General features: G+C 36.3%; 3 protein-coding genes and 1 long non-coding RNA gene across 5 annotated transcripts; all 4 read left to right on the top strand.

Moving 5' to 3' along the window:
- Positions 1 to 311: 311 nt before the first annotated feature.
- Positions 312 to 4,534, top strand: LOC100261603 (uncharacterized). The gene is made up of 7 exons (XM_002280791.4): positions 312 to 671; positions 911 to 1,057; positions 1,201 to 1,299; positions 1,860 to 2,051; positions 2,268 to 2,387; positions 3,343 to 3,414; positions 4,094 to 4,534. The coding sequence occupies exons 1-7, from the start codon at positions 441 to 443 to the stop codon at positions 4,316 to 4,318; spliced, it is 1,086 nt and encodes a 361-aa protein (XP_002280827.1). The 5' UTR covers positions 312 to 440; the 3' UTR covers positions 4,319 to 4,534.
- Positions 4,535 to 4,577: 43 nt separating this feature from the next.
- LOC100256504 (uncharacterized) lies at positions 4,578 to 6,384 on the top strand. The gene has a single exon (XM_002280800.4). It carries the CDS (start codon positions 5,094 to 5,096, stop codon positions 6,171 to 6,173), a length of 1,080 nt encoding a protein of 359 aa, XP_002280836.1. The 5' UTR covers positions 4,578 to 5,093; the 3' UTR covers positions 6,174 to 6,384.
- A 2,893-nt stretch (positions 6,385 to 9,277) lies between these two features.
- On the top strand, positions 9,278 to 14,130 carry LOC100251359 (uncharacterized). Of its 2 annotated transcripts, XM_002280824.5 has the most exons (8): positions 9,278 to 10,001; positions 10,856 to 11,000; positions 11,085 to 11,253; positions 11,615 to 11,885; positions 12,620 to 12,885; positions 12,998 to 13,213; positions 13,455 to 13,563; positions 13,803 to 14,130. In XM_002280824.5, exons 1-8 carry the CDS (start codon positions 9,851 to 9,853, stop codon positions 13,853 to 13,855), a joined length of 1,380 nt encoding a protein of 459 aa, XP_002280860.1. In that variant the 5' UTR covers positions 9,278 to 9,850; the 3' UTR covers positions 13,856 to 14,130. The 2 variants fall into 2 exon arrangements, with proteins under 2 accessions (XP_002280860.1, XP_059598709.1); XM_059742726.1 differs by having other exon boundaries at positions 9,513 to 10,001; positions 13,455 to 14,130.
- LOC132255081 (uncharacterized) lies at positions 9,997 to 10,581 on the top strand. The gene is made up of 2 exons (XR_009467669.1): positions 9,997 to 10,306; positions 10,458 to 10,581. It is a non-coding gene; the product is annotated as an uncharacterized LOC132255081 (long non-coding RNA).
- Positions 14,131 to 14,147: the final 17 nt, after the last annotated feature.

Raw genomic sequence — 14,147 nt, 5'->3', positions numbered from 1 at the left:
TATAAATTATTTTTAATTTTTATATTTTAATTTTATTTATTTGTATCTTATTATTTTTTATTTATATCGTAATTTCATAAATTTTTATTCTTATACAATCCCGATATTACATATTTAACCGATTCCCTAAAATCTTACATAATATTAATCACAATTGCACACCCAATTTAACAAAATAAAATTTTATTTTTGAAACAATTTTTTTTCCAATTATTATGAAAGACCATATCCATAAATAAAACCCAAGTGATCCAAACAGTCCTTAAAGACTTTCTTTATCCCTAAAACCTACATATAATTTCCACTATGTGAACACTTCCTAATAAAATCGTACCCCATTGTGAGGAGCACCCCCAATTCACCTAAGACAAAAGAAAAAGCAGTAGATAGTTGAAGTCTTGGGCTTTAGGTTCTATAAATCAAAGGCACGGGGCTGAGGCATGTTGAGCGGAGCCAGAGGGTTTACAGAGAAACTCTTCTTCTTCCCCAGATACCTGACGCTTCCTCTCATGGCTCACTCTAGGGTTTCTGCTTTCTCCACTGCTCCAGGCCTCAAGCGAGTGGGCACGCACAATGGCAGCTTCCACTGCGATGAAGCTCTTGGCTGCTTCATGATTCGCCTCACTGACAAGTTCCGCGACGCCCAAATCGTTCGAACCCGAGACCAAAAGGTTTGGAATCCGAAACCCATTTAGAGGGGGGTGGGGTGGTGAAGGGATTGTGAGTTTTTTGTTTTTATTTTTATTTTACTGGTTTTGGGTGCTTAGAAATGTGAAGCCTTTTTGCTTGGGAGTTTTCCTTTGTTTGTTTCTTTTTTGGTTTACCTGTCTCCATTACAGAGGATGAGTTTCTGGTTCATTGTATTCCACGTAAAGCTTCGTCCTGTTTCTGATTTGTTTTGGGTTTGCAGGTGTTGGACGGCCTTGATGCTGTGCTTGACGTTGGGGGCGTTTATGATCCAAGTCGTGATCGCTATGATCATCACCAGAAAGGGTTTGGTGAGGTTTTTGGGCACGGGTTCTCTACCAAGCTCAGCAGTGCCGGCCTTGTGTACAAGGTGGGTGATTGGAATTGGGATTGACTTTGCCATTCTGAATCTTTGATTCTTTTCAGTGGATTATGCCATTCCATTTAAAATAGCCTTTTACTTACATTATCTGTTGGTCCTTGAAACATGATCTAACCGGATTGACTCTAAAGCACTTTGGAATGGAGATAATAGCTAAGGAACTTCAGCTTGATCAAGGACATCCAGATGTGCTACGGTTATTTTTGGCGGTCTATAAAAGCTTCATGGAGGTACTAAATTTAGCAATCCAAAACGCATTGTTTTTATTTACTTTCCATTGACAATGAAGTGGATTACTCTAAATTCATAGTTTCAGTCAGTTGCCTGGTAAATATTAGGGCTGTGGTTCTAGTTTTGCCTGCTAGCAAGTCTAAAATGTATGTGGTTTTAGTATATATACATCAAGCTTCTTATATGTTTAAGCATAGTTAAGTGCTTGTGTGCATAAATGCATTTTTGTATGGTTATTTGCCCGTGATCTGTATATGCATATTCTTGATGGGTATGTACATGGACACACACACACACACACACACATATATATAGGCATATTCTTGATGGGTATGTACATGGACACACACACACACAAAGCTATGGATCATTTGTTGTGGTTTCTTGATGCATCTATTATTCTTCATACGAAACGATATTCCTTATGTGGATCGGTCTACAACTGGTATGGGTGTATGTTTTTATTCAGAAAGATCTCATTCATTGTAGATCATTATTTGTAGAACTCAAATTATTTGTAATGTTATTGTTTATTAACATTATTATTTACTTATATCAGGCAGTTGATGCGGTTGACAATGGGATCAATCAGTATGATACAGACCAGCCTCTGAGATATGTGAATAACACACACTTGTCTTCAAGAGTTGGAAAATTGAATTTGGACTGGATGGATCCTGATCAGTCATCTGAGAAGGAAAATGAGGCCTTTGAAAGAGCAATGAATCTCAGTGGCAGTGAGTTTTTAGATGTGAGATTTTCTCAGAATTACTGACTATGCATGAGTTTGTTTCTTTATGCCATTTTCTTTGGTTGGGGGTGGGGCATGGGGCTCGAAACACCTGTCTATGAAGGCGCTTTAAAATCTTGCATGAAAACCTGTGTCATGGTTAGAAATGGTAAATTGTGTGCTTTATAGTTTTTATTTTTAAATCTTTAACTCATAAAAGTCTTCTTCTATTCTCAGAATGTTCGTTTTCATGCAAAGTCATGGTTACCAGCTCGGTCAATTGTTATGGAATGTCTGGCAGCAAGAATGGATATTGATCCTAGTGGGGAAATCATGGTCTTAAATAGATTTTGCCCTGTAAGTATGCGATATCTATTTTCCCATTGGCTTATGTGATTTTGTTCTTCGGCCAGCTCAAGTCCTTATCTGCTTTATCCTATCTTTGAAGCTACCAGTTTGATGTTTGGTTCTTTGATTTTTACATTTTTGTTTTGACATGTTCTTCTGTTCAGCACTTGAGTTTCTCATATTTTTGCTTGACCCAGTATTATATCTTTATATAGCATTTATAAAGTTGTTAGGTATGTTCATTTACAAGTCAGATGCTTTATAGGTTGGGAAAACTTCTAAGAGTTTCTAAGATAAAGAGTAAGTTAAACAGGTTCTTAACATTAACTCAATCAAGCTTTACTTTGTCTTAGTTTTTGTACTGAAGCAACTGAATACTTTGAACCATAAGGTGGTGCTTAATGGATAGGGCTTTAATAGGGAGGCCGTGAAAGTAAATATTCTTGTCTATTAAGGCTATCAGAGGTTGTCTCATGTGGCAATAATTCAAGAAAGAACAAATTCAATGATAGAGCAATTTTCATCACGACATTTGAGTTGCTTGATTATCGCATAAGAATTAGCTTAACCTAGGATTCTCATAAATCAGGAAACCTCAATTTATCTGGTCTCCAGTTCTGGGAAGTTAAAAAGAAATGAAAGGAGACAAAGGGGAGAACACATTAACACTTCGATCTGGCTGATTTTTTAGCCATTCACAGCTACTCCAGAAAATGTTCACTCAAGTAGGAAATTATAACTAGAATGTTGCCTATCATTTCTAATGCTGACAAGATACTTCCTTTGCCTTAACGTGGTGTTGATTCTTCTTGACTGAAGCATGCCAGTGCTAATAGGATATCCTCTTACATAATTTAGTGCCATGTAGACATACCTGATTTATCTCTTGGCTTCCTACATGGCCACATCAACCATGTAATCTGAAGTCGAGAAGTTTCTGATAAAGAATTTTTATGTTCTGCAGTGGAAGCTTCACTTGTTTGAGCTTGAAGAGGAAATGAAGATTGATCCTCCCATTAAATATGTTCTTTACCAGGTATTCATATCTATCATCCACCACTTCTTAACCTTTTTTGGAATTTTCATAAGATTCATCCATTTTATGCATAATTGGTTATGTAGCAGTTAGCACTGCAGATTTTTTGGGGGGTTGTTTCTTCTCATGCAACCATAAAGAAAAATAAAGAATTTATCCTTCATTAGAAATACAATCCCACATATTCATTTGAAGGAAGCTGTGGCTCTAAGGAGCCTCTTTGTTAATTTCCATTCTAGTGTTTTTAGGCTAAAGGGAAAATTTTTGTAGTAGCTTTTACTTCATGTATCTTCATCGGTCTCTGGGAGGAAAGATATGCTATGATTCTGTAGCAGGTTGCATATTTCAATTTGACTAATAATCTTAAGCATGCTGTGTTAAATTGGGAGTCAGTTGCTCCCTGCTCTGAGTAGTCAGGAGGGTGAGGTAGTGTAATGACACTTGTTTTTAATTTTCTTTTGGTCTTTGGCCTTCTGTTTGAGGGGTTTCAGGTCCTTCAAAGTGGCCTTCTGTTTGAGGGGCTTCTGGTCCTTAAAAGAAACCCAAGGAAAACACAAAATAAAGAGAAAATATTCATGTGATTTCTCTTCTTTTGAACCTTTCCCTGAGGTTATCTCGTTGATGTTGCCACTAGAGTTTCTAATTGCAAGTTTTGTTTGATATATTGTGTGCATTGTAGGATGACAGGAGCAAACATTGGCGAGTGCAGGCAGTGGCAGTAGCCCCTGATAAATTTGAGAGCCGAAAGCCTCTCCCATCTCAATGGCGAGGTTTGAGAGATGATGAGCTCTCAAGAGAAGCAGGCATTCCTGGTTGTGTTTTTGTCCACATGAGCGGGTTTATAGGTGGAAATCAAAACTACGAGGGTGCTCTGGCTATGGCTAAGGATGCTTTGAAACTCTAAGCATTGATAGAGCAAATCAAATTGTTATTTTCATTGTACTCATGGCATTTGAGTAGGGAAGGGATCTGGGTTTCTTGATACCGCTCTTTCCCAATTTTCAGTATCTTGGTCTAATTCTTGTTACAGTGTTCCCTAGTTTCTTTTATAGTGTTGTCCCATATGAAGTACATTTTAACTTATATTGGATTTTATGACAGATGATACTTCTATTTGTTATTCTTCAAGTTGCATTCAGTATTAGAACAGTTTGTTTCATATCATGTTCTATTACAACCTTCCCATGCAGTTGAGATGGAAGTAAATTCCCATGTCGCACGGATTATCTTCTCTACGAGGCCACAGGCTCAAAGTTAGGTTTGTAATTGCTACCTTGATTTGGAGACTGAAATGGAGCCACTCAAACTAAAGCCAGTATTCTCTCTTTCCTTACCCTTGTTCTCTTTATTTTCTGATCTGATTACAACATTTACCTCCATTGTAGCCATGCCCACAGGCCACCTCTCATCATCCACCACCATCATTTTAATATAAGCCCTCCGAAACCCATCAAGATGATCATCCACCATTTTCATAAAATTTGGCATTGGTTGAAAAACCCTTCATTTTCAGGCTCTTAATTCACAGCCAAATTCATTTGAGAAAATGACAAACGACCGTAACCCAAATGATAAACGGCCTTAACCAAATCCCAATCCCAATGTGATCAGTGTTATTACAGTATTATTTATTGATAAATACCCTCAGTTGAAAAGATATCCTTCAAGGCTAATGCGCCATGGCTACGGTGACCTTCCCCCCTTCGTCTCTCTCAACCCCACCGAAACCCCACTTTCCTAAACCCTCCAAAACCCTAATTCACCTTCCTTCTCCGAAGTTTTCTTTCTCAAAGCCAGCATTCAACCTCAAAACCCTAAACCCCATTCTCTCGCAATCCCCAGCTCCACTCCGGCTTTCCAACACGACTTCTGATCTCATCGCCTACGACAATTCGGTGCCGGTGCCGGTGCCGGTGCCTTCTCGATCCCTGAAGTCTCGTCTCCACGATGGCGAAACCCTTTATGGCCTCTTCCTCCTCAGCTTCTCTCCCACTCTCGCTGAGATCGCCGGCCTCGCTGGCTACGACTTCGTCGTCGTTGATATGGAGCACGGCCACGGAGGCGTCTCCGACGCCCTACCCTGCCTCCACGCCCTCGCCGCTACTCGGACTCCGGCAATCATTCGGCTCCCAGAGAGTTGTCCAACGTGGGCGAAAAAGGCCCTCGATCTGGGTCCACAAGGGATCATGTTTCCGATGATCGACAGCCCTAAATTGGCGAGGAAAGCCGTCTCGTACTGCCGGTTTCCACCGGCGGGGGTTCGTGGGTCGGCGCACACTGTCGTGAGGGCGTCGAGCTACGGCATCGACGCTGGGTATCTGAGCAATTACGAGGAGGAGTTGTTGATCATGTGCCAGGTCGAGTCTGAAGAGGCTGTGAAGAAGATCGAAGACATCGCCGCCGTCGATGGGGTCGACTGCATCCAAATGGGGCCCATGGATCTGAGCGCGAGTATGGGATATTTGTGGGATCCAGGGAACAAGAAGGTGAGAGAGATGATGAAGGTTGCAGAGAAGGGCGTGTTGGGGACGAAGAAAAAACCCAGGGAAGGCGCCTACTTGGCTGGCTTCGCTATGCCGCATGATTCCCCAGATGATCTAAGGTCGCGAGGCTATCACATGGTTTCTGGTGCAGTCGATGTGGGGTTGTTCAGGAGTGCTGCGGTCGAGGATGTGAAGAAGTTCAAGATGGGGTTGAAGGAGGCCTCTGACGATGAGAAAGAGAATGCTAAAGAAGATGAGAAGTACTGGAGCGAGTAATGGGAGATACAGAAATCGAAAAATAAGTAATTCTCTGTAAGTTCTTGCTATGATAAAAGCTCTGGAAATGGGGAAATAGGAATTCTGATCGGTCAAGTTTTTTCAGTATGTAGATGCAGGTGTAGGTTGCTTTGTTTCCCAAAACCTGGACAAACTACCAAATCTTTGTGTGATGTAATGTTTTTGCGAAATTGAATCTGCTTTCACCAAATGCATTACCCTGTAGGGTGGGGTTAGAGGAGGCTGAGGCTGGAGAATTGGAATTCATTGCTATGGGTTCCTCATTCTGCCATTCCCAAGACAAACTTACAAATTTTTTTAGCAATGATGCTGTGATGGTTTTGACATTTCAAATCTAGTGAGGGGAATCCAGTTTGACATTTCATATCATTCATCACTTCATATGAAATGAAATAACTTTGATTTTGCATCAAAATGTATCTATCAAGGTTCCTCATCTTTGAGAACATTAAACTCAAATATCATGGTCATGAAATTTGATATAGACCATCTCTTTTGTTTCTTTAAAAGACGACATGCTTTCCTATGAAGACCAAACTTCGCGGTGATGACATATATGCACCATTCTTCTTCTTAGAGTTCTGATCTTTAATTGAAGTTTCTCTCTTGGCTGTCCTAAGACTGACAAGGCTTCTCAAGAGTTTTGGGTCAAAATGCCCATTTATACCAAAAAAAAAAAAATTAGATCTAACCACTTTATCAAATTTATGTTCAAATTGGTCTCTTTAGTGTCATGTAAGAGTCATGCCATAGAAATATATATTTTTTTTTCAAAATTTTAGTTAAAGCCTCAATTGGCAATCGATGCTTTATTTTTTACTTTATTTTTTAATTTAAGCTTCAATTGTTTGAACTGAAGTAGGCTTCATTTTTTAACTGAAGTCTCAATTGACGATCGAGATTTCATTTTTGAACTAAAGTCTCAATTGCCAACTGAAACTTTTAAAATTTAATTAAAAATTATTAAATTATAATTTATTTTTTAAATTAAAAATATATATTTTAATAATAAATTATTTATATTTAAGCTTAAGAATCTAATATTATTTTAACAAACATAAATTGATAAATATAAGATATTATAAATGAATATTTTATTTATTAATAAATTAATAATCTTTAAATAATAAATTTATATAATATATAAATAAGATATAAAATTGTATAATTTATTAATTTAAGATATTTAATTTATTCTTTTTTTTAAGATATTAATTTATTTATATTATGTCAAATTTATTTAGGTTTTCTGATTATGGAGGAATATGAGATTATATATGTTTTTTTTTCTAATATATAAATGTTTAGTGGGTATTTTTTGTGATAAACTATTAAAAATTATATTATGATAATGATCAAATAAAGAGTTTGTCATGGTATTGCAAATGTGTCCATTAGTATTGCAATTGCTTTATTTCTATCTTTTCGTTATCGGTTTTAGTGTAATAAACATTCAAACCAAATTAAGATTTTCTAGTGGGAAATGCAACTTTTTTTCAATGAAAAGAGACTATGAAGTAGGAGTACCTACAAATTCGATTGAAAGATGAACCATAATAATTTTCGAAATCAAACTTTATAAAAGCTATATATCTTTTTTAGTCAAATAGTTTGCTATTTTATTTGCTTTCCTATACATACGACCATAATTATAAATATTCAAATCTATTACTATTCTTGAATCACCTTCCATCTTTAAGTTTAAGAACTCATTATTCTTGAAAGTTAACATTCTCCAATAATTTTGATTTTGGTAACTTTTTCTACCTTAGCCTCAAGTCATCAACACCAAATTGCTTCAACTTCACAAAATATAAATAAATAAATAATGCAAAGAAAAACAATGATGCCATTTCAATAGAACAATATTTTAAGACAAGTGGAGGTAAAATAATGGGTACAATAATGCTTTCTTTTTAAGACTTTATTTGTCTTCAACAATTCTATGATGAACAAGGCTTTAGGGATAAAATGAACTTATGTTTGTCTCTTGTGTACTTGATGAAAGTAAATTCCAAATACCCTCAAAATATAGTAAGCTTGTCCAAAAATCTATGAATTTCATATAGAATAGCAGTATATGATATATGAAATAAAATAGAATTCTAGAAGATGTGGAGATAAACAAAGAATTTAATGGGTTTAACGAAGGATCAATTGATTAAAAAGGATGAAAACATCCCAAATTTGTAAAACTAATCTTCCTTATTTTTGAACTTGAAGAGTAATCAATTTTTGACATAAATACCCTTTAGTATTTTCATTATTTACATGTGTCTTTTAAAGGAAATGGTTACTTTTGCAAGAAAAATATAAGGGTATTTTTGTCAAAATAGATATTTTTTAAGTTGAAAAAAGGCGAAGAGTGGTGGTGTTTGTTTTTTTACTTAATTCTAAATAGAACCTTATTGCTTAATAGTGTTAAATATTAGGTTGTTTGTTTTTGTAATATTCTATTTCTATTAAGTATTAAAAAGTAAAGAAAAACCAATATGTTATATTTTCTATTTAGAAAAAGCTATATATTTTGGCTTTTTCTATATAGTAAAAAGTTTATAATAAGTCATAAAAAAGTAAAAAAAACAAACAACCTAAATTCTAAAAACAAATTATTTTAAGTAAAAAGCCAAAAAAACAAACACTAGTTTTTCAAGAAATATTTCATCCCTTTTAATATGTTATCCCTTTAATGAAAGGATAAAATGACCATCCTTGGACCCCAAGACACCATTCAATTTAGAGGATTTGGATGATGCGTCCATTTAATTTGAGGTGCATTACTTGCCTACATGCCCATTTATGAAGACCCATACCTTTAAAAAGGCATGTTTCCATTTATTTTGAAAATATTCCAACATGGTATGTGACATTCCCATACAACTCTCCCACAATTTTCAATGATTTAGACCTACATTTTTCAATGCCCATAATACCCTTGTGATTGAGTCTCAGTAAGTGCAGTTTACCTACCCTCTCTAAATAATCCATTTTTTTTTGCTAAAAAATGTAATAAAATTTATGATTCACGCTATATATACTTTAAGAAATAAGAACATACCACTCCATCACTCCAAGTCTATAATATTTTTAGTGCTTGGAGCAATGATCATTTAAATTTTCTTTAAAATATGAGACTTTTGTTTGAAGAAAACCATTGTGTAGGACATTCTTTTCAACCTTTTTTCTGTTGGTCACATGCAAGTTGGTGGCTGATTCTATCAAGTGGTGGCATGATGTAATAATCACTTAAATTTTGTCCATAAAATATTTTAAATTTAGTCTTAAAAATGAAATCACTAAAAAAACAAAAATTAAGAATGACATTTCTTTTTTTTTATTTTTTCAAATAATCTGTAAATTTTCTTCTCTTATTTTCTCTTGTGTGGATTTTCTGGCATAGTTTCTATTTAGAGAGAGAGAGAGAAAAAAAAAAAAAAAAAGAAGCTAAATTGTAAAGAAAATAATTATAATTTACGAATTAAAAGGCTATTGGTGAGGGAGTGGGAATCGAGTTCCCGGGAAATCAACAAGAGTTTAAGAAAATCGCTTTCTCAACTACAAATTCGGGTTCATGAGACAAAGCTCTGTTGTAAGTTGTAACTTCCTTTCGAGCTATCTTTTTGTCTGAAAATCAGTTTCTTGAATCTGGTTCGGCAATGGAGGTGTTCTACTTTCTGGTGTTCGGGGGGCTCGCTGCGGTGGTGGCAGCGTTGGAGCTCAGCAAAACAAGCAAGGATCGGATCAATACGTCTACTGCCTTCACTTCCTTTAAGAACAATTACCTTCTCGTCTACTCTCTTATGATGGGTAAGCTTAGACCTCAAGTTTTTTCTTCATTTTTCATCTGGGGTTTGGTTATTCATGGTGGAATCACACTGACCCTACGCTCGTGTTGTTTGTTTGATACGGGTTAGATCTAGGTTATCCATATTTTTTGCTAATGTTAGTGGATCTGATCAATGCCGTTTGTCTCCTCGGATCTAGGGCTTGAATTGGGTCGCAAACGCTCCTTTTCTTCCTTCCTTTCGTTCTTTCTTTCTTTCTTTTCTGATGAAATGCAAGAATAGGATAATTCTCTGCGATCCTCTCATCCCCTTGTTGAGAATTTGAGGGTGAGTTCTGAGTTTTCTGACTCTACTCAACTAAGCCAAGTAGGTGTATTAAGTTGGCTTTAGTCTGGGTTTTCTTGGTTTTTCGGGGTGCGGAAAAGTTTGGCAGCCTTTTAAATTCAAATTTTATATTATTTTTCTGACAATTTCGCAGAGGAATCGGTGTTCTTGGGTGTCTTTTGATGTTTACTATCAAATGAATGTGCGGTTTGTTCAAATGTATGCTTGATCTGGTTGGTTTCTTTTTCCTTTTTCATAATAATATTATTTTAGTAACCCATTTCTTTCCAGATAAATCCTTTCAAGAAAGGCTTCATTGTGTTTTTTGCTTGTTGATCCCTCTTTGGCCTTTACGTTATGCTACACATGGATTTTTATCTAGTTGCTCAGAACTTAATTTAATGGGTGCTATAAATTGCAACATGCTGAAAGTAGTATCTATCATCATGATAATCATTAAGAACTGGTTGAGTTGAATATAATTGTGGGGTTAGCTTCTTTCTTGATTCCATTTTTTTAAGGTTGTACTGATTTATTTGATTGTGGCAATAGCTGGGGACTGGTTGCAGGGTCCTTATGTGTACTACCTCTACAGTCAATATGGTTATGGGAAGGGGGACATTGGGCAATTGTTTATTGCTGGTTTTGGGTCCTCTATGTTGTTTGGGACAATTGTTGGGTCTCTGGCTGATAAACAGTAAGATTTCCTTTTGATTTTGTTTGTTTGCCAGTCTATATTAATTGATCCATTGATTCATGATATTTTCTACACCAAATTTAGGGGTCGGAAGAGGGCATGCGTTACTTACTGCATAACTTATATACTGAGCTGCATCACCAAGCATTCTCCTCAGTACAAAATTTTAATGTTGGGACGTATATTGGGAGGAATTGCTACTTCTCTGCTTTTTTCAGCCTTTGAATCATGGCTAGTTGCAGAACACAACAAGGTGAGAACTATTCCACATTCTTAGCATTCCAGTAAGTCAGTCCCAACTTGTGATCAGCTGATTGTTACCATTTGATTATTTTAACAGAAGGTAATGTGTTCCAATTGAATTGCTTTTCGCCGGAGAAATTGCATCACAATTAGCCATTCCAGGGGAAATGGCCCACATTTACTTGGCCTTGGCAATAGCCTCTTTTAGGAGCCTCTTTTAGGACTCCTTAACAGCTACTTGACATTGATTTTGTGTTCCTATTGCCTATGGAAAAAAAGCCTTCGTGTGGTTAACTTCAAGTAGTTGGGATATAATGTTGTGTTGTTTTGTTATATTATGTTGGTTCTTATTGTGTTCCTTGCTTGTGCAGAGGGGTTTTGAACAACAGTGGCTGTCACTTACATTCTCTAAGGCAATATTTCTTGGCAATGGTCTAATTGCCATTCTGTCTGGATTGTTTGGAAATGTACTAGTTGATACTCTAGGCCTTGGCCCTGTTGCTCCATTTGATGCTGCTGCATGCTTTCTTGCAATCGGTATGGCAATCATATTATCATCATGGACTGAAAATTATGGAGATCCTTCAGAAAGCAAGGACTTGCTTATGCAATTTAAGGGTGCTGCTGTAGCTATTGCATCTGGTGCATTTCTAACTTTGCTTTACTTTCAACTATTATAAATTTATATTAATTTTCTTCATTGCTGGAAATTACGTCTAGTGAACATGGATTTGGTAGCTCAACTTAATTCTCCTTGCTATTAAATTTCAACCTACATTGCACCTGTATAGGAATAAATACTACCAGGAATGTGTATGTGAGTAAAATGTTTGGTGGATTGTAGCCTTGAAGTTGTGAACCCAGGATACTTAAAAATGATAAATATACCCTGCTTGGGTGAAGGCTATAGACCTTGTGGTATGCCTCCTTTTCCGATGGGCACTTATCATATCCTCTCTGTTTGCCTATCAAAAAATGGAAAAGATAAAAAAAGGCCCTAGAACCTATACTGAACTTTTTGATTGTTCATATTAACTCGATTAAGTTGATTGTATGACTGGATGGCATACTCTGTGTGCTATCCTTTCCCTAGGAGGTCATTTTAGGTGGCACCTATCAATTGGCAGATAATCCTGTACTTGTTTCTTGTAATTAGCTGATACAATCACTATAATGGTTTCTTACAATACCCATGGTCAAGTTTTATATCAGTCCTTGCCCTTGTACAAAAAGTTTGAAAATAACAAAATCTTCCATTGTGGTTTATGGATCATTTATATATTTTCTTTCTTTCTTCTTTGATTTATTTTATATGCTTGGAAGTTTCTTTTTTATTTTCTTTTTATTTTAATATTGTTATGTTTCATGTGGATCAGATGAGAAAATAGCATTGCTGGGTGCAATACAGTCTCTATTTGAAGGTTCAATGTACACATTTGTGTTCCTTTGGACTCCTGCTTTGAGTCCGAATGAAGAGGAAATTCCACATGGTTTCATATTTGCAACTTTCATGTTGGCTTCAATGTTGGGAAGCTCAATTGCATCTCGACTGATGGCCCGCTCATCAACAAGAGTTGAAAGCTACATGCAAATTGTGTTTACAATCTCATCTGCCTCTCTCCTGCTTCCCACTGTAATAAATGTATGGCCCGGATTCTGATTCCTTAATTTCTTCAAACACATCAATTTGAGTATCTTATTTCATCATGGAGATACTGACAGTTATTTCTAAATTTGACTGCAAATCTGAAAAGTTCCTGGTAGCACCTTCTGATGTGAAAGGTGGAAGCATTTCATTCAAAGGGTGTATCCAGCTTCTTGGCTTCTGCACATTTGAAGCATGTGTAGGGATATTCTGGCCTTCCATCATGAAGATGAGATCCCAATACATTCCAGAGGAGGCACGGAGCACTATCATGAACTTCTTCCGCATTCCTCTCAATATCTTTGTGTGCATTGTGCTGTACAATGTGAGTAGGTTTCTTCATATTCCCTTTTTTCCCTTTAGTTCTTTGCCAGACGACCTGATTGAGATCATACTCTCATTCATGAGTAAAACAAGATCAGTTTCGTAAGGTGGTTGAGTTAACCTTTCTGGTGATCTTATTTGATGTACTGTTTTAATGGTTTCTTCTCTTAACCATAGGGATAATTTATCTCTCTCTGCTCCTCTCTAACACTAAATATTGGTTTGTTCTTCCCTTTTTGAAGGTTAATGCATTTCCAATCACTGTCATGTTTGGCATGTGCTCGATTTTCCTCTTTGTGGCAACACTGTTGCAAAGGAGGCTCATGATGATTTCAGAGAGCCAAAGATCGAGTAAGTTCTGTAATTACCTTGAGGATAATCATTCTGAAATTTGGAAATGCTTGGAATTGGTTTGATTTAGGATGATATGACATGTGTATCACTTATGAATTCCTAGACTGATATTTGTTGCTTTAAATCCTTGATCAAAACTCATAAGAACTTGGAAAAGTTCGAGTGTAGCAGACCATCCCAAATCCTAGATAAAAAGTTTTTGTACTCATATGTCATGCATATACATTTTATTACAGGGCCACAAGATTGGAAGGAGAGGGACACAGAGGCAGAATCATTAAATATCTGATTGAAGTGGGACTACCTTTTTCTTGTTATTTACTGTTGAAGCTGCATTTAGCTTTGCTGTTGGCCATCATAGTATGGAATTATTCCTAATTGTTGAGCCTATCAAGTATCACAACGGGGCACTGACTGTTGGGCTTGACATAACAGAAATGATTTTTGGGGAGGAGACGAATTCTGTACCTCTTTTTAAATAGTGTTTTCTGAAATGGTTGCTGTATAAATACTGGTTATATATCCCTAAGATGTTAATGTTAGGAAGTTCAAAGTTTTTTGTCATCTTGGTGATTTGATGG

The sequence above is a fragment of the Vitis vinifera genome, chromosome 2, assembly GCF_030704535.1.
Source record: "Vitis vinifera cultivar Pinot Noir 40024 chromosome 2, ASM3070453v1".
In the NCBI taxonomy this organism is placed as follows: Eukaryota; Viridiplantae; Streptophyta; class Magnoliopsida; order Vitales; family Vitaceae; genus Vitis; species Vitis vinifera.
This window is presented reverse-complemented; position numbering and strand designations above follow the sequence as displayed.